We start from the raw sequence: 22,724 nt of genomic DNA, 5'->3' as shown, positions 1-22,724 counted from the left end.
TAAAGCAAGGCATAAAAAAGGACAGTAAAGTAAGGCATGAAAACGTCAAAGTATAGTAAGGCAAATAGATGTCATATTATAATAAGGCATAAAAACCTCGTAGTATAGTAAGTCATACAAAAAACATAGTATAGTAAGGTATAAAAACGTCATAGTATAGTAAGGCATAAAAAATGACAGTATAGTAAGTCATATAAAGGACATAGTATAATAAGCCAAAAACATCACAATATAGTAAGGCATAAAAACGCCATAGTACACTTAGTAATAAAAACATCATAGTATAGTGGGGCTTAAAAAAATGTTATGGTGCAGTAAGGGATAAAAAAAAACTGGTATGGTAAGGTATAAAAACGTCACCTTATGGTAAGGCACAAAAACTTCATTGTACAGTCAGGCAGCTCTGCCCTGTCCCAGAGGTCACATCTGAAATGCCTCCACATCTGAAAATAATCTTTATGGTTCGTTGAACCACTTGAGAAAGTTTCATGCTTGTGTGCATGTCATAAAATGCACACTACCTTGCATATACAAGCTTATCTTACTTATCTTAACATTACATTTTGCTGGTGTAAATGTTTGATAAAAGTATGAAAATATGAATTTAAAAGTGCTAAAAGCATATGTAAGACTTTTAATTTCAGGATTGCAAAACAAAACAAAACCTGTTAAGATTATGTAGTATTTCAAAAATACTTTATTAACACGTTTGTCTCATCCAGACATTCAAACACATCCTACTCCTGTTAGTAAAGCATCATCACAATCAACATTTTCTCTTGAATTATGTTTGACATTCACATAGAGGCACTGTCCAGGAATTAGCCAGATCCTGCAACATTCTGATCTCTATGGATCTGAATGTAGTGGATGAAAGAAAGATCATCATAGCTGTAGCTTATGATGGTGGTAAGATCGATGTAGGGACCATCTCATACACCTGTGTGTACAGTGTGTTCAGGGCTTTTGTCTGGGCAGGACTAGATATGGAGTTTCCAGTACAGCACAAAGTCCCATCACATTGTCTGGAATAGGTTCACTGTAACTGCATCAAGAGGGCTGACTGTAAGGAGATGAGGTGGTTTAATGATTCTGTCACTTAATGGAGAAATCTTCTGTATTTTAAATTGTAATTTTAGTCACTGAGATAGTTGGCACTCAGGCTTTCATCCTAATTCTGGTGCCATTTCTTGTTCAAATCTCCTGATCAAAAGGATTGGTGTAAAGATGTTAAACTTTGATTTAACATTTGCTTGGAGCGCGCGCACACACACACACACAAACACACACACTAAGATTTCCTTGTTTATTCAATCACATTTTAAGGAATGTCCCTGTACTGTCAAATAAAGGGCTATTAAACACAAGCAAATCCCCAATTTCAAAATGTCAAGTTACTGATCTGGTGAACTAAACTGAGGAGATAGCACATTGGGAATGACGCCTTCTGAGCTGTCAATCAAGTTGTCAGTTGGGTATTTTATTAAAACTTTTATACATAGAATAGACCTATAATCTGTCTTTATATTAATATGGCTGTGTACAGTGTGCATTTGTCCTCAGTTAATCCAGTATACAGTGATACATCACGACTGTATAATGAATTTGAAACAGACCACTGTCTCTATCGCCGTGGAAGAGAGGCAGACCAAGGTGCAGTCCAACACCTCTCTGCACAAATTGTCGCTGCTGCTTCAGTTTATGTAGGTTTCAGTGGATTCGTGCAGTGTGAACAGGCTCTAAATTTAGTCCTTTGACAGAAACTGGAGAAAACGGAGCTCTGCTGACACAGTACTTGGTGAAATATGACTTTAAGGGTGTAAAATTAATAGTGGTACGATAAATAGATGGAAAGATCAGGACTGAAGCCGATATAAAAAGAGATGGAGTGGTATGTGCAGGTTCAAGAGAAGCTGGGGGGGGGGGGGGGGGGGGTGTTTCCATTGTATTAAAGCAAATCTAAAAAGGTCTGCAATTTGCAGGCGTGAGCTGAAAGAGAGCGCGAGAGTCAGTGAGCATGTGAGCTACAAGACCCATCTCTGTAAACAATCATAACACAGAGGCAGACGCATGATATATTTGTAAAGTATATGCACATATAAATACAAACATACATTCATACACACAGGAGGAGGGGGGCAGGTCCTTCACACAAACAGCCCTGTATGGTGGTGGAGGAAAACTAAACAGCAAACACAAACAAAAACTGACAGTGTGTGAGTAGCAAAGGAAATATAGTTTTAAAAAAAAGAAAAAGAAAAAAAAGGCTGATGTGTTTTGCTTTTAAACAGGTGTGTCAGTCTTTCATATTCGCCCGTGGCATATCTGCATCTGTGAAGTAAGTATAGTCCACGGAAGCCATCGATTTTAGGTTTCTCTAACTTTGCTCTGTGTGTTGCGGGGAGTCCTCCCTCAGGTGCTGATTGGCCAAAAAACTCCACCTCTTCACAGTAGCTGGCAGGCACCCCTCTTCTTACGCTTGCGGACCTGCAGCGCTGCTCGGGTGGCCATCTCAAACACCTCCCGCACGCCGTCCTTGGTCTTGGCGGAGCACTCCAGGTAGCCAAAGGCACTGATGCGGTTGGCCATGTCTCTTCCCTCCTCAGACTTCACTGGCTCCTGGAGGTTTAATGTACAGACAGTGGGTAAAGATTTGACCGAGTGTGTCGACATTTAGCAGAGACACTCATCGGTTTTGGGATAATGTGTTACCAGTAGCAACACGGAAACACACACACCTGTTTCATCTTGGCCAGCTCCCTGCGTGTGTGTTCATCATTCCTAAGATCCTTCTTGTTGCCCACAAGGATGATCGGGACGTTGGGACAAAAGTGTTTCACTTCAGGTGTCCATTTCTCGGGAATATTCTCTACCATGAAAAAAAAAAAAAAAAAAAAAATTGTTTTTTTTTTGGTTTTGTTTTTCTAAAAACAAAAAAAAACCCAAGTTGCTGCAAAGTAAATTCCAGACTTCATTCCTTACAAGGACACAGTTGGGAGAGTCGTGTCATTTCCCTTGTGACTATACAGACATAAACATTGAGAGGTCATCGACCCCTGGCTGATACATGGTCCGAGTCTGCTCGCCAAAATAAGCGGTTTTCTCTGGAAGGAGTTGTCATGTTGTGATAGTGTAGGCATACCATCTGTGGCATTGCCCATAACAAAAGGCTGTGGGAGAAAACCCTGGGGCTGAAGTTTTATCCAACAAGACCTATTTATTCATCTGTTTTATTTGGTTTTTGAGGGCCAAGAACACTCAGATCCAAGCCTGAAATACATGCAAGATATTCTGTGTTAACTTCCAGAAAATTCCAGCAATAGCAGCAGTCACGTTGTATTCTGGAAATCTGTTCCATCTTGTTCCTCCTGAGTGTGGAAACATCTGAATTAAAAAACACTCTCTTAAGGATGAATTTATCAGATCTATCTACAGTAGGTTAATCTTGATGAGTGTGCTCTCTACAGGTTGGTCAATCAGCTTCACACTTACTTTTTACAGTATTAAACTTAAAATCTATTCTAATGCTGTAGCTGGATAACAGTCCTGTATGTGACTTGAATTACTAACCTAGAACACGACAGCCTACAAGCAGGTAACTGTAATGTTTGTCTGGATGGAAGCAGCTGGGTTAATTACAAAACCAATAATTTAATCATACACATGAGGAAACACTATTTAAATAAGCATTTTCATAATGTGGATCATTGCTTTTATGAAGTCCCTGAAAAACAGGGAATTGTAATGAAAAAAAAATACCAAAAAAGGGAAAAAGCTTTAGAGGCCCATTACTAATTATATTTCACTGGCAGATCATCTCTCCTTGTGGTGTGGCATTTAATAGAGCATTTGGTAAAACTAAAGTTGCCCCCCTGTACAAAAATAAATTATCACAAACATTTCATTATAAATAGATTTCTACAGTCAGAATGAACTTCCAAGCATGCCTCATTGGATTTCTGATAGTCTGCATAAGTGCTGCGTGCATGCTCTGCATTTTGTGGACTGAATCCATACATGGGCCTCGTCTAACTCTACTTATTAAATGCTGGAATCAAATGCAGCTCTGCCTAAACTGTGAGGAAATATAACCAGTTGCCATGACTCACTGATGCACCACAACAAAAGGAAAAAACAAAGATTTAAAAAAAAAAAAATGTATTACTATTTTAATTGGGTTTATATACTTCTTTCTTTAAGTCTAATGATACCAGGCTCACTAAAACCCTGCTATGTGATATCAACAATGCATGAACATCTCATGAAGTATCTGGATTTTGCTTCTAAATTCCAGGAAAGAAAAAAAACACTTATTTGGGACACAGTAATGAGCTGCAAGTGTGTCTAACTTACCTAAACTGTCAGGGCTGTCTATGGAGAAGCACATGAGAATAACATCTGTGTCAGGGTAGGAGAGAGGCCTCAGTCTGTCGTAGTCTTCCTGACCTGCTGTATCCCACAATGCCAACTCCACCTGAGAGAGAGGAAAAACCACAACAAGTGATGCAAGCAGTGGCTGGTAAATCCAGTTACTTTGTTAAAATGAGGCATTGTGCTCACACTTCACTGACAGCAGGATGAAGAGGGAGAAAGACAACAGAAACACAGAATATGGACAATAAGAAAAGATGCAGAATGACTGGAAACAGAAAAGAAAAAAAGGGATTTAAAACAATTATTTCCTCTGCTATCAGGCCTACAAAGCAACTCCCCAGAGGAGGAAATGGCTCCCACAGGCTTCTCTTAGGTTGTTAATCAAAGTGTTAGCAGTCCCACGGTGCCTGACCTGCTCTAGATGAAACAAATGCCCAACAAAAAAAAACGTTTGCTCGATGCAACCACAAAGCACCATCGAGGAATGTCTCATGTACAGTATCAGCAAGTTATTTCATGCATACATCATGTGGCCTTTTTTACAGTAAAACAAATTGACTGTGGTCTCTTAGCTTTACCAGTAATCCTTAACTGTCTCATCCTCATGCGTCCTGCTGATTTAATTCTCCAGTACCTTCCACCACCATTACAATCACAGCTGGAAAAATGTGCCTGCTACTGCCGAGAATTGAGTGAAAAAAACAACAAAAAAAACAGTCTTAATCGTGCCCCAGAGGGCAACTACAGTATGTTTGCAGTTCTGGGCTTTTCTGACGTCTCTCTACTCTCATGTTTTGCCAAGTCTTGCTTGTTGGCTGACAAGTTACTTACCTTGGCAAGACTGGCTATCCACAGCACCTTCTGACTTATAGCACATTGTGGGCATTTTCCATAGTATATGAGACGGTGAGCTGAGGCTGTATCTTCTGTCTGGGAAAGTGAGCAACACCACGCCTTGACAAACTTCAGTGTCCATTTATGCTGCTTTTCAATTCTTTCACCACTAGGTGTCTCTCAGGAGTTGACCTCTTCTGTAGTCTACCACCAAGCTGCCTGTATCAACTTTTCAGCCCTGTTTTCTTTCCAGCTACAATCGAGTATAATCCTAGATGATAAGTAGGAGTTAGCTGTGAGTTCAACAGTGACTTGTTATGAAATATTTCACTACACAAGTGCATTCTTTTTTTTTTTTTTGGAAATGGGTATGCCACAGCTGAGAGGCTTGAATACCGTTAAGTTTTGTTTTATACAACCTAAAGTCCAGCTGGCTGATACCAGATTTTGCAGCACAGGAAACAGGAACAGGAAATGGGACATTAGTCACGATGTATGAGGAGGGGGGGGGGGGTCCAACCCTGTACAGGATCCTTTTCCTGTTGTTGGCTGGAGGTCTGCAGCCTTGTCACAATGAAAAGACCCACAGATTTGCTAACAATGCGCACTTATCCCCATCAGTCTTGACGGCACGTGGTTCTCAAACACCAGAGCCAACAGGGTCACATTTGTAACACTACAGCAGCAGTTTTCATGTGTCACATAAACCTGCCTGTTCTGAGGGATATTTGGGATTAGTGGAGGTGGAAGAAGATAGATCCTTTGCCTAAGTAAAAGTACAACAATGTAAAAAGACTTGTTACTATACTAGTTTCCAACATAAGGCTCAGGCTTCTTCCAAAGGGTCACAATATAAATCTGAAGGGTCATGAAATGAATAATGGTAGAGTGAAGAACAAAAAAACAATGTTCTGTGTAGTAATGGTGTACTCAAATACGGTATTTGAGTAAATTTACTTAACTACTCTCCAACCAATTATTTCACAGTCATCTCACCAAAACATAAAAGCAGAAATTTAAAATATGAAGTACCTGTTTGCCATCAACTTCAATGTCAGCGATGTAGTTCTCAAACACAGTGGGGACGTAGACCTCAGGGAACTGGTCCTTGCTGAAGACGATGAGCAGACAGGTTTTCCCACACGCACCATCCCCAACTATCACCAACTTCTTCCTGATGGCTGCCATCTACAAACAAAATACACTTTGATTAGTCTATATGTTCAAGTTGGAGATGACTGAGAATGAACAAACAGTCAGTAAAGTGGTGGGAATCAAGTCTTTTCAAACAGAGCAGAGGAGGTGAAAAAATGCGACCAGAAATAGAGTGAAAACGAGGGGAAAAAAAGATGATCCAACTCTGTTTTAGAGCCGCACCCTCTTCCCTTTCCTGGGCAGCGTCCTGTGTGTGAGGTGAAAAACAGAGTTGGGTGGAGGGCTCAGCGCTGGTCTGGAACAGCAGTGGGAGGGAAGAGAACAGGAGGAGAGGCTCAGTGCTCAACACGCTGCTGCACATGCATGGCCTCAGTCACACAATCGCATTAAAAACAATCCGTAAGGTGTCTCTTCTACACCCATGTGGCGATGTGATTTACAGCTCCACCTGGGTTTGTCTCACTCCTCTGTATTGTGCACATTTGTCTCCCTTTCTTTTGGCTTGTAATCCTGAAAGGTGTGTATATGTGGTGGAAACGTGGCTTGCCAGAGAGATATGGCCCCACACACAAACACACACGGATCAATAGCCATCTCCCACAAGCTGACAATAATGGAGAGAAGGCAGTAGGTGATGAGACAATGTCCTGGCCGCCTGCCATCAGCATCAGCCTCCACAGATCTCAGACTACCTGGACTAACACAGGACTTTTATCCCCAAAGATCTAAACATCTTCTCTCACACACACACACACACACACACGCACGCACACACACAGTCCAAACCACAGCTGATGAATGATGCAGAAATACCGCGTTATTATTTAAAGCGGCTAAAGAATGGATTATCTGACTACTTTCACACAAAAGGTGTCGCTTCTAGTGATGAACCCACAACATGTGACACAACTCTGCCACTCCCCACAGTTTCATTGAGCTTCGTAGCATCTTTCAAACCATCGTTTTGGTTTCTGGGCCCACAACTTCACTGTTTTGTTTCATTCTCGTCGCTCACGTAACATCATTTTCAGCAGCAGCAGGAAGGTGGTAGTCAGCAAAAAAAAAAAAAAAAGGCTCTGAACACCCACAGTATACTAACTACCTGCTCAGCACCAAACAGCAGATAAAGTCAGCAACTAGCTGGTGAACACAGTCGTGCATTTAGCTGCTGCAAGAGTCGGATATTTCCCTCAGGAGGTGGAGACCAAAAAGTGAAGTGAAGTGAATACTGGACTTGCATTTACTAATGGGACAGAACCACAATTGCAAATGAATGCTAATGTTGCTCCGTGTCTTCTGGATGTGTTAATGTGCAACTGTAAGAGAAGAAGTCCACCGTATCAACTTAAAGGTGATCATATTGTATGTCAGTGGCCACAAAGCCAGTTACTGCAGTGTTAAGGAGTTATTAAGAAATATGACATTTCCTGTTGAGTAATATGCAGAAGTGACCTTAGAAAGAAACAGATCTGCGCACATATAAAAGTACTTGTTGAGTAATAAATACAGATAAACAAACTATCAAACACTCACAAAAGTATTAGTAACTGTGATATCAGTCACAGTATTTTTGTGTTAAGCCATGATAAACTGCATTTGTATAAACAGTTGTTTCCTCAGAAAGTCGGTGTGTGGACTGGAGAGGCCCAGTTGATACGAAATCTTCATAGAGTCTAAACGCAATTCAATTCTTACAGGCTGCATGGTGGCTTATTTATTGTGGCCAAAACAAAGTATTCTATTTAGGAGGAGGCTGAAGGAGACATTATACAGTATTTTTTTTTTTTTTTGTTAAAAACAACATCGAGCCCTAAAGATAACTCACAAGACCCAGGTGTTGATGTATGTTAAAGAATGTAATGTGTATCTCCATTTGATAATCTCAGTTTGCGCGAGCCTCTGTGATTTACCTTCACTCACTGTAACAACAGCTACCATTTTCACCACAACAATAAAAAGACAATTGTTCAGTTTGCGTTTTTTTTTTTTTTCCCCCACACATTAAATCAGGCCAGTGTGTTGTCAGTTTGTCTCTGGAGAGAGCCACCTGCTCTCTGTGATAGCAGGCTGCTGCTACTCCATACATCATACTGTCACTGCCAGAGGGAAGATACACGCACGCACAAGCATGCATGCACACACAGGCACACACACTCTGTAAGCTACAATGCAGCCCTAGAAAGCTTCGGAAAATGGGGCTAGTCCTGCAGATCTTGTACTGTGATGAAATAATGCAGCTTACTGACGACAATCTCTCTCACAGCATGCTGCCTGCTGTGACAATGGCAGCACATGGCGCTTAGTGGGGATAATGGCCCCTTTTCCTTTGCATTAATGTGCCTGTGTGTGTGTGTGTGTGTGTGTGTGTGTACACACATACTGTGCCAGTACAAGGACGAGAACAAGGACTCCAAGGACTTCTTCCTAAATAAGACAGCATGTGATGTGTTCTGCTGCCCTTTAAGTTGTAATATGTAACTTTTCCACATTAAAATGTCTAAAAACAATTTGACCTATGTTATATATTTTTTGGAATTGTGTATTTATATTATCCCAAATGTTTCCAGTAATTCTCAAACCCAGAGAAATAAGTGATTATATATTTTAACCGGATGAAGGATTTTAGTCATCGGACGTCTGGATCTTAAGTTATCAGAGGGAAAAGACAGGCGAATGTTAGGCAGCTCAGCTCCCAGCCGCTGGAGACGTCCTGTCCTGTGTCTGCCAAAGAGCGTTGGCAAATCACTGATTTTAAAAATGAAACTGCTCTATTTGTTTGCCCGTAAAAACCTGCTGAATGTCTGAAGAATCAAAAGGTAAGCAGTCTCAGTTTCCAGCTACTCAGAGACATCATGTGTCCGCTGAAAAGTGTTGGTGAATCACTGATTTTGAAAACCTTTTTTTTGGACATTTTTGCTTTTATTCGGATTGCTACAGTGAAAGACGCAGGAAAGTCAGGGAGAGGGAATGGCATGGCATGCAGGCGACAGGTTGGACTGGAACCTCGTCTGATAAGAAATTCAGACGGTATGTGGTTTTATAATATTCACTCAACGAAAAACTTATAGTACCATGAGCATTTGAAGTAAAGCTGCAAAGTAATATCAAAGTTTAACCACTGTTTCATTTATAAATTGAACAAAAGTAAAATCTTGGGAAGTTTTCTGTTACAGTGACCAAACTCTGTTTATGACTTGGACAAGAGGGTGCCCTCAAATCTTTGAGGAGTCGGCCAGAAGAGAAGAGCAGCTGAGCTGAGAGATGTTTAAGGAGGTAAAACAAGTAGAGTTGAAACATTTGGTCAACTAATCTATACATTTTCACTGTTAAAATAATTTTTCAAAAAAAACCAAAACATTTTCAGGCAATCAATGCTACATAATATATATCTAATTTAAAATAAATTGACAGTGACGTTTGTGATTGCACAAATTAACATTCTGTTCATCACATCAGTTGGACAAAAGCCTTGTTAGGACTAGGGAAATAATAACTGTAGCCCGTTCATGTTTAAAAAGCAAAAGAGTTTATAGTTGTTCCAAACAGCCACACTCAAGGGCGGGGGAGTGAAAAGCTGGCCTTTACAGAGAGGGACAAGATACAATAATCGTTTAAACACGGGGATAATGGCGCACATTTTCAGACACACTTCCCTGGAAGACTCTTGGTGTTAAACTTGTTTGTTGACATGAATAGTGACAGAAATTGTCAAGAATGGAAAGTTCAAGAGTTCAAACTCTGATTTGTCTTTCACCTTCACACCGCTGGTCAATCATGGTGTGAAGTAGATGTGAATATCAAATCATCAGCTTTGGATAGTTACAGAAAATGTCTGACATGGCTCCCTGGATTTCGACATCAGAAGGGGGTGGGGGGTGGGGGGGGTGTTTCACACAAGCACATCCAAAGAAACATGCCGGCGCCTCTAGACTCACTCTTGACATTTAGGTGTAAGAAAACTGCACTAGGCAGCGTAGAGGAGAGTAGCTGGCTATTTGGCAGGCAGCTGTAGCCCAATGAAACCACTTGTGTTAGGATTTCACTTTACTTATCATTACCTACTACTACTAATTTGTTTGCTCTAACTGTGCAGTACACAACACTTCCTGTAGGTGGCTCAGACTCAAAGCTTTTCAGCAAAGAGAACAGAGCCAAGACTTTCCTTATACAAAACTGCAGGAAGTCCTCAGCTGTAATAACTTTTATCTTAGTTTTATCGTTATCGGTTCCTGTCTCTATGTTATCCGGTAAAGACGTTGGCGGTGACGATCTGGAGTCACTTAATGTGTTTTGTGGATTTTCCCCATGTCCTTTACGTGACTTCCTGGTGGGACATAAATGGCAGTGGCCGAGAGATGAGAGAAAATGAGCGACAGGAAAGACAACTGGAATTCACCCATTTTGTCATTCTTTCTCCTTGAGTTTCTCCCCTCAGATCATTTCAAATAAGCTTTATTAGCACAAGGAGGAGTCGAACACAACCAGTCCCTCCTCTTCGTTTTCTTCAAGTCAGACAGCTCGAGACTCTGTGTGGGATATCCTTGTTTGTTCTCACAAGAATGTCTGCTAAAGGACAGTTGGAGTGTGTCTGAGAATTCATCAGAGCAGACGCACATTCAACAGGGCTGAGGTTCTACTATTTCATGTGAATATCATTGATATGAAGTCAATGCTACTGAGGACACTTTCATCCTAGGTCTTCTAGTGAGTTTAACTGCAGCCAAAGATCATACTTAAATGTAAAATTACATTAAAACTAATACAGTAAGCTTATTAATAATATAATCTTACAGTGCCTGCATTTATCGCTTTGCCGTTTGCTGTGGTATTGTGACACTCTATGTTCATTCATATTCAACAATCAATAATTAAGTGTGCACTGCATTTTATGGCGTGGTAAGTAGGCTTCTGTCGATGTTGGAGATAAATAATCATAAAGAGAGTAAACTGTGGAAAACACTCATAAATAATTGAAATGAAGATAGCTAAGTGTGTGTGGTATTGAAATAGCTCCAGCAATGAATGCCACCACAACAGTCACATGACAGTACAGCTGCATAGATCACAGTGTTGTTACAAAGAACAAAGGGGATCCAAAAACACATTTAAGTCATATACTGAGTGATCAGCCACAGTATACATGCAGAGATATACAGTACCTGGACACACACACGCACACACACCTCAAAGGAACAGGTCGTGTAACTTAGCAAGACAGTGCATGTTCACACGTGTCTCTGGATGAATGATCCTGTCTTGCGTAATGTTTCCCCCTGTGTGAGGTAGGAAAGGACAAAGTTCTCATTCCTAGCACATGCAGCACAGACGCTGATCTCTCCCCGGCAGGGTCTGAGTCACACCTTTAGAAGTAACACATTAGCCAGTCTTGTTCATTAGACATGGTAGGGGGTAACAAAAGCACAAAACCACTCAGTGACCTCCAGGAAGTCAGATAGAGACAGAAACTTCTTTCTCTTCTGGAAACATCAACCTGATTCGAATCACATGGATCAGCAAACTCAAGGTAATAACACCATCCCTGCACTTAGTGACCGGTTTGTTTACAAGTATGTACAAGCCATAAAACTTCTATTATTAAATGTCATGTAGGCTTGCATCAGACCAATTCTAGCAGATTCGTCAAAGTACACTGAAGGGGGCACTTGTGTGTTTTTACCTTAGTAACAGAAACACAATATACCAGGATGCTGTCAGAATAAGATCCAACTTGCCAGTTGGAGCCCAAAGTCCAATAATTACTTTATGATATTAGACTTATCTAAATGCTGAATGCACAGAAGAGTTCAAAAGATCAAAACAAACAGGCATCCACAGAGTTACTGTACGTCTTTCCCTCATTACATTGTCATGATATTAGGCATTCTGACAACCACATCTGAAGATTCCTCGAGCTGATCCAAGCTTTTTATCTACGGATCCATGCTGGTTATTTTAAGGCCCAATGCATTTCAAATCTTTTCTGTTTTATTCCGAGTGCGCCGGCTGTTAAAAACACCCACTGTGCTCGGTTACAACAGTGGAACTGCACCGTGATGCGAGTGTGTGAATCAAGCGTGGAGCTGCTGTTTATTTTTTATAAACAGACAGCTGTTTCAATTAATGACATGTTTGACATTTTTTAAAAAAAGCACTTTGCTTCTGTTTCAGTTACAAACGGCAGGTGAACCACACCTCTGAAATGTTGCTGATTGCTGACAGCTGCATTTATATTTCAGTATTTTGGTCATGCGTGAGAAGCTGTCCGACCTTCCTGCCACCAACAATTACAGGCTGCCCTATTATACAAAACAGTCCAAGACAATATACACAATATTACAGGAAAACACTTGACCTAAATGTTATATCCGTCACTGTTTATAACAAAAGATGATATTGTTGCCACTGTGAGAACTTTCCTTAGTATTACAGATCAGAAATGATAAGTCACAATTAATCTGCAGTACATTTGATAATCAGTTAATCACTAATGAACTGCTGGTCAGACAAATCAAGCTATAAAAAAAGATGTCACATTGGACTCTGGGAATTTATGACAAGCATTCTTTCATTATGTTCTGACGCTACATAGTCTGAATGATTCAATATTTAAATAGCGATAACAGACAGATTCATCGATTCTGAGATTAAACATTAGATGCAGCACCAGAGTATTATAAACCACTGTGCAGTGTTTTGGCATCAGATAAAACTTCAAACTTGTGGATTTGTTCACCACACTTCCTGGACTGTATTTAATGTCTCATGTCACAGAGAATTGGGAAGCTGGAGACGGCACCGATCAGCTTTTCAGCCCCGCCTCCTGTGACAAGGTGTAAGACTGGGATGAGGACCTCAGACTGCAACAAACCTGAAAGACCACCATCCAAAACTGGGATGCCTTCAGAAACAGTCTGAATACTTGAGTGGTCTGGTCAGGGAGACCTTAAGGTGCCCCCTTTTAATCAAAGATGCTTCTTCATCAAGTCTGACAGAGTATCAAGGAAGATTAGAAGAAACTGTCCTAATATAGATGTGAAAGAAGAGTCGAAACTGTGCAAGTTGTGCTTCTGTTTTGTACCGAATAAAGGGTCTGGATACATATAATAGGTAAAGTCTCCTTAAATTTGCAGATTAAAGTCTAACACGAAAAAAAAAAGAAAAGGCATGATCAGCTCTGCCAGGATACCACCTGTTAAATATAAACTAACTGTGCACTCACAGGTGACATATGAGCAAGAAGGTGTCATGGACGAATACCGGCTGAGTGTTAGCAGAAGAGGTATTGACACACTGATTGTTCAAAGCTGAAAAATGCATTCCACATGGTGATTAACAACAGGTCAATGAATGCTCATACACAACCCTGTCTGACTGTGTAAAAATGTGGGAGGACATAAGCTGTGAGGAATGTCTCACCCACTTTCAACCCTCCTTTTCCACTTAACACACAACATCTCTCCCCCCACCAGAGTCTCTCTCCCTCTCTCCTGGTTGAAATGCCGAGGACAGGATTATACACGAAGTTTATAAAGATACAGCACGTGTAAATATACTTATGATTTAAGCTTATGTACACATTTAGCCGACTGATCCCTAATGCCAAAAAGTTGTGGCGGTTCTGTTGACATGTTACAGTACACACAAGCATTATTTTAGTTACAGACCTCAGATTCAAACGTTGGCAGGTTAGAACATATTTTGGAGAGGTGAGTCCAACTTCAGAAACTGCACTGGTGACACACAAGGCAAAACAGTTTCAACTAACACTGTAATGGCTGGAGCAGCTTAGGGTTACAGAAAGGTGGCTTTGCATCTACTTGCATCTACCCGTGTTAAGTGCTGCTGTTGGTTGAAAACTGCTGATCAGCTTCAGTGTGAATCCTGTCCAAACTTTCCAGCCACAACAGATCCACACGGACAACGGAAAAAGGTTCAAAACATTACAGCTCAAACAACTATTTGATCAACAGAAAATTATCTGTCAATGTCAACTATTATAGCAATTGATTAATCACTAGTCATTTTTAAAGCAGAATCCCCTTAAATATTCACTTGTTTGAGCTTCGGGGCTGTAAATATTTGCTGATTTTCTTCGTTTTTTATTATATTTAACCAAATATGTTTTTGACAGTCAGATAAAATATGTAATTTTAATGCATCATCTTCAACATTAATGTATGAAATAATCAGCAGATTAATAAAAAATGGAAATAATTGTTAGTTGCAGCCCTACAAACCATTAAAAGACTACTGCATTCTCCCTACAACACTGTCAGATTTATGGCAGTGGCCCTGTTCAGACGTGGCTTTAGAATGCGTGTCCATGTGTTTCGAGTGACCACTTATGGTCAGATCTCAGTCCATATACTTATAGACATGTATGCGGTGCTGTTTTCGGCCAGTCCGACGGGGCAGTTGTCAATGTCAGTTTCAGATCAGATCTGAAATGTAGCCCTCAATGCATCTTGGGTGTGTTCACACCTGAACTTAGAGCTGTCCACTTGTGATCAGATCACCCAAGATAGAGGGTAATGCCAGGTCTGCACAGAGCCAGAGAGATCATCTTCTTTTTAATCCACACAATCTACTTCGTTGTCAAAAAACACATCTGCCAACAGTTCAGTCAGACATTCGGGTGTTTTATGCTAGAAGTAGCTAATGTAGCCTCGAGTAGCTACCCTCAGGCAGAGATGAGGGTCGGGCTACAGAGGTCTGGTAAGCTTACTTCTTTCTAATACCACACACACATTTTTTTTTTTCATATTCAAACTCGCAGTCTTCAACCCAGACTGAACTTGAGGCAATTTTATCAGATTTCAAACAAAGATGCAGCAGTATTCCCAAAGACCTGGATGTGTAAAGTCGGAGGAGTTCCCCTTTAGAGGAAACCGTTTAGAGAGGTGCAGGCTATACTTAATGCAAAGTAATTTAGTCAATAAACATACTTAGGCTACTTTATTAATTTTAATGTACACCTACTTAAAACTAAGTGCGTACTATGGAGCTGTATAGTGTAGCAGAAAACAAAACACACTGGATCAAACACTGGTTGGAACTGGAGGCCGAAAAAACTGATTAGGACATACCTAAAACAACTCTACTGTTTTGTGTCGTACTGTTTCTTCTTCTCCTTACAAAACATAACAACATATTGCCTGATGTTTGAACAAAGAAGTTGAAGCCAAACTCAAATTTTCAAGGTTGAATCAAACTTGAGACCAGAATCGGCTGCTCAGGATCCAGGCCAGGGAAGCGGCTAAAGTCAGAGAACCTAGCTGGAGCCCAAAATAGGACAGAGCCATTGAGACTCCACCAGCCCAATTTATCACAGTGCATACAGCTCAACTCAGAGAGCGAGAGAGAGAGAGAGAGAGGACGAAAGAGAGAAATATCACAGAGAATTATCCCTTCATCCGCCCCTGAGCCTGCGCTTGCAGTACAAACAGACAGAGAAGTCGGACAGATGGAGGGAAAGGAAGGAAAGAGAGGCGTGGTGGTCAAAAGTAGAACATGAGCATGCTGTAGCACAAATATGAAGAAACTTAAAAATCCTTAAGTGTAGCAAGTAAGTCTTTGATTAATATTCCATGAGTATGAAATAAATAAATGGATGAATTAGTCATGGGGTGAGAGTTGGGAACGAAGTTAATCAGGATTTGGTTAGAAATCATGAATGTATTTCTGCTTTCCAAGTCTCGAGCAGAGTTTGCTGTTACATTATAAAGTGGTTATACATGGACACACACCACCTTAGCTGGACATGGTGACTCAACTGACTTGATTGTACTCTCTTACTCTATTTGCTCCTATGGCTCCCTCTCTTCTACCCATCCTCCTCCAGTCTCTCTCTCTCTCTGTCTCCTGTGTTGCAGTGTGATGTCACCATCAGGGAGCTAATGTTGCGTATCCTTAGGGTGCTGCATTCCTCTTTACCAACTCACATACGCAGCACAAATGAAAGCCAGCGCTGACACACACATGTATGCAGCCTGGATGGAGTCACCAACACTGTTCCTCTCAATGGTCCAGTCCATCTGTGCCTCACAGCTATGTTAGGGATGGGCTCAACAGCATTTTATCGAAATCTTTTTAAGTGTACCTGTTATTTTAGCCTTTACTTTAGAACTGAAATGATCAGACAATTAATTGATTAGTGGGTCAACAGAAAAATAAGCAATTACTATTTTCATTATCGATTAATCTGGTTATTTTTCAAGGGAAAGTGGTGAAATGATGCCAAATGTTCTCTGATTCCAGCCTCTCAAATGAGAGCATTTCCTGCTTTTCTTTGTTATATATATGTATATAGGGCAGCAACAATTATTTCCATTATCAATTAATCAAGTAATTGTTTTTTCTATGAAACCAAGCGCACATCTTAAAGCGATATTTTGTCTGACCAAATTCATTTGTGGGCGTGCTATAAGCATGGACATTAATTATATCGAACATTTATTGAACACTTTTAATGTTTCTTATTTTATACATGGATCAAACAGTCATTTTTTCTATAAAAGGTCAGATGATTGAAGTTTAATTTAAAAAAAATAGTGGAAAAATACCAATCACAGCTTCCACGTGTGACTTCTTGAAATAGCTTTTGTTTGCCAGACAAATTTTCAAAAAATAAAAAAAACCCAAAAACCCAGAGGTTCAGTTTACGATCACGTAAGACAAAGAAAAGCAGCAACATTGAGAAGCTGGAACTTGTGAATTTTGGGTCTTTTTGCTTGAAAAATAAAAAAAAATAAAAAAAATAAATTATTAACCAATTATCAAAATAGTAGTTGTAATTTTCTGTCAACCAAGAAATCAATTCATCTTTGCAGTTCAACGTGAATCTTAAATGGACTTGAGGTGATCAGCTACATTAACACTTAACACACAGTCCACTTGTGCTACAGAGTGATACATTTAAAAAAAAGAATAAGGAGAGATAAAAGGCTTGATAGACATTCGTTAATGTCTGAACTTAACAAATGCAAGTGTTAAGTGACCTGGATCCTAAATGGAACCAGCTATCACATCCCATCCCTAAAGGCTCAACTGCTAATGTAACTCAGAAGATTTGTTTAGCTTTCTAAATTGTCCTTTTAGGGACTTCCTGAGACTGCAAGCACTGAGATCCAAACAGGAAACTCTCCCAGAGATTATTTTTATTCCCCAGAGGATTGTCTTGCCTACATGCTGCCTGTGCGTGATACACCCCACAGACTGCAGACACAGTTTTCCACGCAGACATGTTAATCGGTCACCATCAAATGAAAACAGAAACAGAAACAGAAAAAGAGTCTAAACTCAGCCAATTCCTGTGTTCTCTGTGTTTGTTCTCAGTATGACACTGGCCTCCCTTGGAAATGACCGCTGATGGGAAGACTAATCTGAGACAGGATGCTGTGGAGCATTGTGTTTGAACACCTCAGTTGATAAGCTCCTATAGCTTAACAATGCACAACCCAGCAGCTTGCCATAGAACATTGAATAGGAGCTGGAAAGATGGAAAAACTGAACGACACCCCCCCTTCTGTCTATGTAGGACCTCCTGAACATTTGCTTGTAGGTTTGTGTGTTGAATCTAACTTCCTACGTTCGCCATCTCTGAATCTCAGGCGGGCACATACAACAGGCCGAAAGTAAAAACACTTATAGTAGGTCAGTGGTAGAGAGCATGTTGAAAGGAACAAAATGAGGCACATCATTGGGGGGAAATGGCCTCTGGCAAACCTGGTATATATGGGGGCTTCTGATCCATAACATTTTTCCATGAGGGCTTTTGTACTGAGCTATTCAGCTTCTGAGGTGACCTCAATACAGCAAGAAGGGAAGAATAAGAGCTCACATGCTAGAGATGGAACACACTGTCATACTATCAATACTGTGAATATGAGACACCGTGTCTTCTTACTTCAATTTAAAGATTTGTTTATTTAAGTAACTGATTAATTGTCGGAATATATTTATTTTTTAAGGGCTATCTTAATAGAATACTCACATGCCCATATATACATTGGTATAATCATTGGTTGCTAATTGTTCTCGTCCTTACTGGCTGCAAAGAAATCCCTTTTTAAAGCAACTGTCAAAGTTACTCTTTTGCGCCTTTTGGTTCCCGCTTTGTGTTAAAATCCCTCCGCTACATTTCACCACACAAACACTGTCCATGGAAACATAACAAGGAAATGTCACAGTAAAACTACGTCAACACTACTACTTTTAAAACAGCAGTTTCAAACGAAAACCGTCCAGATGACCGTTTTAGCTCCGTATCAGAGACAATTTTCGTCCAGACTACCACACCTGAAAACGCATATATAACTGAGCAATCATGTACACTGGGCATCCGTGCGCCGGGGTAAACAGAAAGCAGATCGTCTACTTCGCAGTTGATGAGTTGCAAAAGATACTACGAACAAGGAACAGCAAAGACAGCTGTAGCATTAAAATGCAGAATTTAACTTCTCAACAGCTGCAACCAAAGACAACAAGGTCAGTAATGCTTGTATTTCATTATCCCTGTTGTATTCACCACTGGTAGTCGAGGCTGATGAGACCCAATCGGGGAGTGACTGTGGGTGTCTACGTCATAGTTTTCAAAGGTCTCCATTTTGGCCCGTCCACACTACAACACAACCCCGGTTTTCAAACTAAAACGGGTCCAGCAGCGTTTCCAAAAGTCTCCATTTTCAGGGCTCGGAAAACTCCGGATTAGTGCGGACAGGAGGCGAAGACGTAGTAAGAGAGACGCGTTTTAAAACAAAAACGTAGCAGTGTGGACATAGTTCTGTAGGATATGACTTTGACATGTCTAACTCAGACTGCTGAAGCCTCATATTAACATTAGCTGAACATAAGAATTCAATTTTTACAAAGAGTGACGATCACTTGCATTGAACTTGTTTGATGAAGCTATCTCTTAGCAGCCAGTATGGCCAAGAAAAACAACTACAGCAACCGATAACTCTTCCAATGTGCAACTGCATATGTGAATGTTCTATTGGGATAGAGCTGAAAAAATGTGAACCTATCCTCTAAACATTATGTTCAGCACTGCGTGCTGCTTTTCTCTGTTCTATAATCATTGCAAACTGAACATATTTGGGTTTTGGACAGTAGGTCGGCGAAACAAGACACCATTTTCTAACATTTTATAGACCAAAATATTGATAGAGAAAATAACTGTCTGGTTATTCAACACTGAAAATACCACTAATCCCCTACTGTGGTTGGTTTGACCTGGTTGGTCATCATATTCACATTATGATTTTTTTTCTACATATTTTGTTGTGTTTAATTACTTATACAATATTGTCCCATTACTAACAGAGATCATTTTAATTCCACCTTTCTCGTTTATGCACTACATGCTCAGGAAACGTTGCAGAACAATTAATGGCTATGTTTTGATCAGAGATATTCAACTTCATCATTTTGCTAATTAGATTTTTGCAAGCATTCCTCTGTGTGTCACCTTTTTCCTTTCTGCATACCAAAATAGCCAACCATCCATATACAGTATTTATACGTGCAGATAATATGTCTAATATTACTTTTACAACCTTAATGCAGCCCACTTCCCACTGAGCAGCTCTGGATTACATCACTGGGTACAGTCAATGACTGTTAAAATCCCACTGTGATGACAACAGCAGACAGGACTTTTATTCTAACTGGATTGGGGATTTCCACAATATTTCCTTCAACTGCACTGGCACTGATTTGTGTACCACTGGGTAACACAGTCACTTCTGTCCACTACCTGCAAACAGCTTGGTCAGCACTCAGCTGTTCAGCTACAATGACATCATAGCTTCTCCTGTAGTAGCCACACAAACAAAAACATATTGTCCTGCAAGCATGCACGCACAGACAGACAAGCCAGGAGGATGTAGGATCATATTTTATGCATTCTTCTCCTGTACATGTGTCTGTCCTGAAACACCCTGTATGTGTGTGTGTACGTGTGTGTGTGTGTGTGTATGTGTGTGTGTGTGTTTCAGTGTACAAACACAAATGGGAGAAGTCATGTCGACGCATGACATAGTTTTGTTTCACGTTGATTCACTGGGCATTTTTTTTGTTATGGAGGGACATGCCAAGACAAGGGAACACGCCGCTCTGAGATATGAGGGTCTGTGCCTCAGTAGCCGAGCTGCACAACAAGGGTGTGGTGGCTCGGAGAGAGGAATTTCCTCGGGACAAACAAGTGTTTTCACAGTTATTTAGCGCAGACAAGGAGGAAATACTTCCTGACAGCATAACCAAATGAAGAAAGCCACTCGTTAGTTTGCCTAGAATTTGTTTTGATATTTTTTTTTTTTTTTTTTTTTTGCTTTCCAATAATTCCTATTCAAAGGGAAAACATCCGATACTACGGATTCCCGTTTACAGGCCAGTCAGGTTTCCAAAGAGGAAGAGAGGATCAACTTTTTTACAGGCAGTAAAGATCGCCTCTGCCTGCCTCCACAGCTGAAGTCCATGTCATTTAATTACATAATAAAGTATATTGTGGGTAGACACAGGGGCTGGGTCTGTGTGGTAGGAATGCCGATATGATCCATATCTTCAACAGGATGTGGCTGGGCAGAACAAACAGGTGTGTCCACAGTTTCGGGGACTTTTCCTTCGAAATTTTATCAAACAAACCTCGAAACACTTGAGCCATTTCGCCGGAAAACTTCTAAACAAGTAACAGGTTTCAAGTCGCCGAGCTGCTGCTGCTGCTGCTGCCATCTCGGCTCATAAACGTGTCAACTGACAGCGGTGGCCGTTTAACTACTTTTCCTTTAAAACCTCGAACTCATTTAATCAACTCAATATGTTTGACAAAACTAATAAAAGCTGAAACAAATTTTTTTCTCACCTTTCCCAGACTGTGCTTTCAAATACCGAGGACCTCCGCGATTCCTCCTCCCTAGAAGCAGCTGTGATCAGAGTGAGCGTCCGAGGAGCTGAACCGATGCTCACAAGACCCTCCCAGACTGCTGCGTTCACGGTCCCTCGGCTACTTAACTTTCCCATTTCCCAATCTTTCTGCTTGGGTGCTCTGTAGTACGGCTGTCGCAGCTGCCACTTTAATTATCGATTAATCGATCGATTAATCGTTTTTTCTGTAAAATAACGAACATGACCTGTTTAAATGGCTTGTTTATGCGAAACCACACTTCCAAAACCAAACATATCCACTTTCATATTATATGTGCAGGAGCATATACTGACTTCTGGCCAAACATATGCCTGGGTCCTCCACCATGTGGGCTGTTAACCTCCTGTGTTGGCTGACAGCTTTTGAGATTATCTGTGTGTGAGCAAGAATTGATCCAGATGTGGTAGCACAGTCATTCTGTATGTGGGCTGGACTCAGTCCAAGGAACCCAGTTTACTTACTAAGGAGAAACACAAGTCCAAAGAACTCCAACATGGAAAGGGCTTTAAAAAATCCTGCAATTGAAAGTTTGTTCCTATCTGCAACATTGAAATTTTATGTTAGTATTGAAAGTAAACTACAGTATTACTGTTGGCTGAATACTCTTGTAAAAGCAGTGTTGGGATAGCTTCTTTGAAAGCATAGCTTGGCAAGCTGCCAATTAGTTTACAAGTGGGAGAAGTTAAACAACAGTAAAACTACCCAAGGGAGAAATCTAATTTAGTTAACTAAATACACTTTTAAAAAGTAGTTCAAACAACTTTTTCAAAAAGTTATGAAATTGCTAATGTACATGAGATACGAAATTGTAACAAAATATAAGATAAAAAAGTCACATATCTGCAAAAAATTCCATTCAATTGAGTTTATTGCAAAAAGTGCCTAGTTGTTCACAAGTCACACACAAACCAAGATAAATATAGCCTACCCCACTATTTGTGGGAAAGTGCAAAGAATGTCAGCAATGGATGTGTAAACAATAACTGCCAAAATATGTTCTATCTTCTTAAGTATGATTGGTTTACTGAAGTATTTTGATCAGTTTTACCAGTGTGTTCACAAACTTTACTGATGTAATAAACTTTACGCAGCATCAGAGAAGTTTATTGATTTATAGTGAGTTATTATTTAGCATTACTCCCTCCCAGTCATCAGTTTGAGTGTGATAGCTGCTTCCAAACCTGTGTTTTCAGTTACCAAGGTTAGCCTTTTTTGTATAGGCCTATGTTTGGATCATATCATATTCTAATGTGTTATTATGCTACTTGATGTTGCAAAAGACTGGGCGAGTATTTGTTGGAATCTATTTCACCTTAATTCCACAAAGAAAACATGATTCCAGTGAGGTCATGTTTGATTTTACTATGAAATGCAGTATTACAGTAATCCTTTCTCAGTGTATGGGTCAGAGTTCGATAGCTTTCCACCTCTGTCTTAC

At 40.3% G+C, this 22,724-nt stretch overlaps 1 protein-coding gene across 1 annotated transcript; it reads right to left on the bottom strand.

Annotated features, from left to right (window-relative positions):
* Positions 1-674: 674 nt before the first annotated feature.
* On the bottom strand, positions 675-21,354 carry LOC130174456 (rho-related GTP-binding protein RhoA-D-like). Its single transcript, XM_056384281.1, has 5 exons — positions 21,224-21,354; positions 6,241-6,396; positions 4,354-4,474; positions 2,739-2,869; positions 675-2,619 (listed from the first exon to the last, which is right to left on the bottom strand). Exons 2-5 carry the CDS (start codon positions 6,394-6,396, stop codon positions 2,446-2,448), a joined length of 582 nt encoding a protein of 193 aa, XP_056240256.1. The 5' UTR covers positions 21,224-21,354; the 3' UTR covers positions 675-2,445.
* Between the last annotated feature and the right edge of the window lie 1,370 nt (positions 21,355-22,724).

This window comes from Seriola aureovittata, chromosome 9 (assembly GCF_021018895.1).
Source record: "Seriola aureovittata isolate HTS-2021-v1 ecotype China chromosome 9, ASM2101889v1, whole genome shotgun sequence".
NCBI classification, from domain to species: domain Eukaryota; kingdom Metazoa; phylum Chordata; class Actinopteri; order Carangiformes; family Carangidae; genus Seriola; species Seriola aureovittata.
This window is presented reverse-complemented; position numbering and strand designations above follow the sequence as displayed.

What these genes read in the sequence shown, in the direction of transcription:
- LOC130174456 (XM_056384281.1), bottom strand. Translation starts at nt 6,396, where the DNA reads ATGGCAGCCATCAGGAAGAAGTTGGTGATAGTTGGGGATGGTGCGTGT. An exon ending in TTGAAGTTGATGGCAAACAG is followed by an intron (nt 4,475 to 6,240) that starts GTACTTCATATT and finishes CCTCTCTCTCAG; the next exon opens with GTGGAGTTGGCATTGTGGGA. An exon ending in AGACAGCCCTGACAGTTTAG is followed by an intron (nt 2,870 to 4,353) that starts GTAAGTTAGACA and finishes TTTTCATGGTAG; the next exon opens with AGAATATTCCCGAGAAATGG.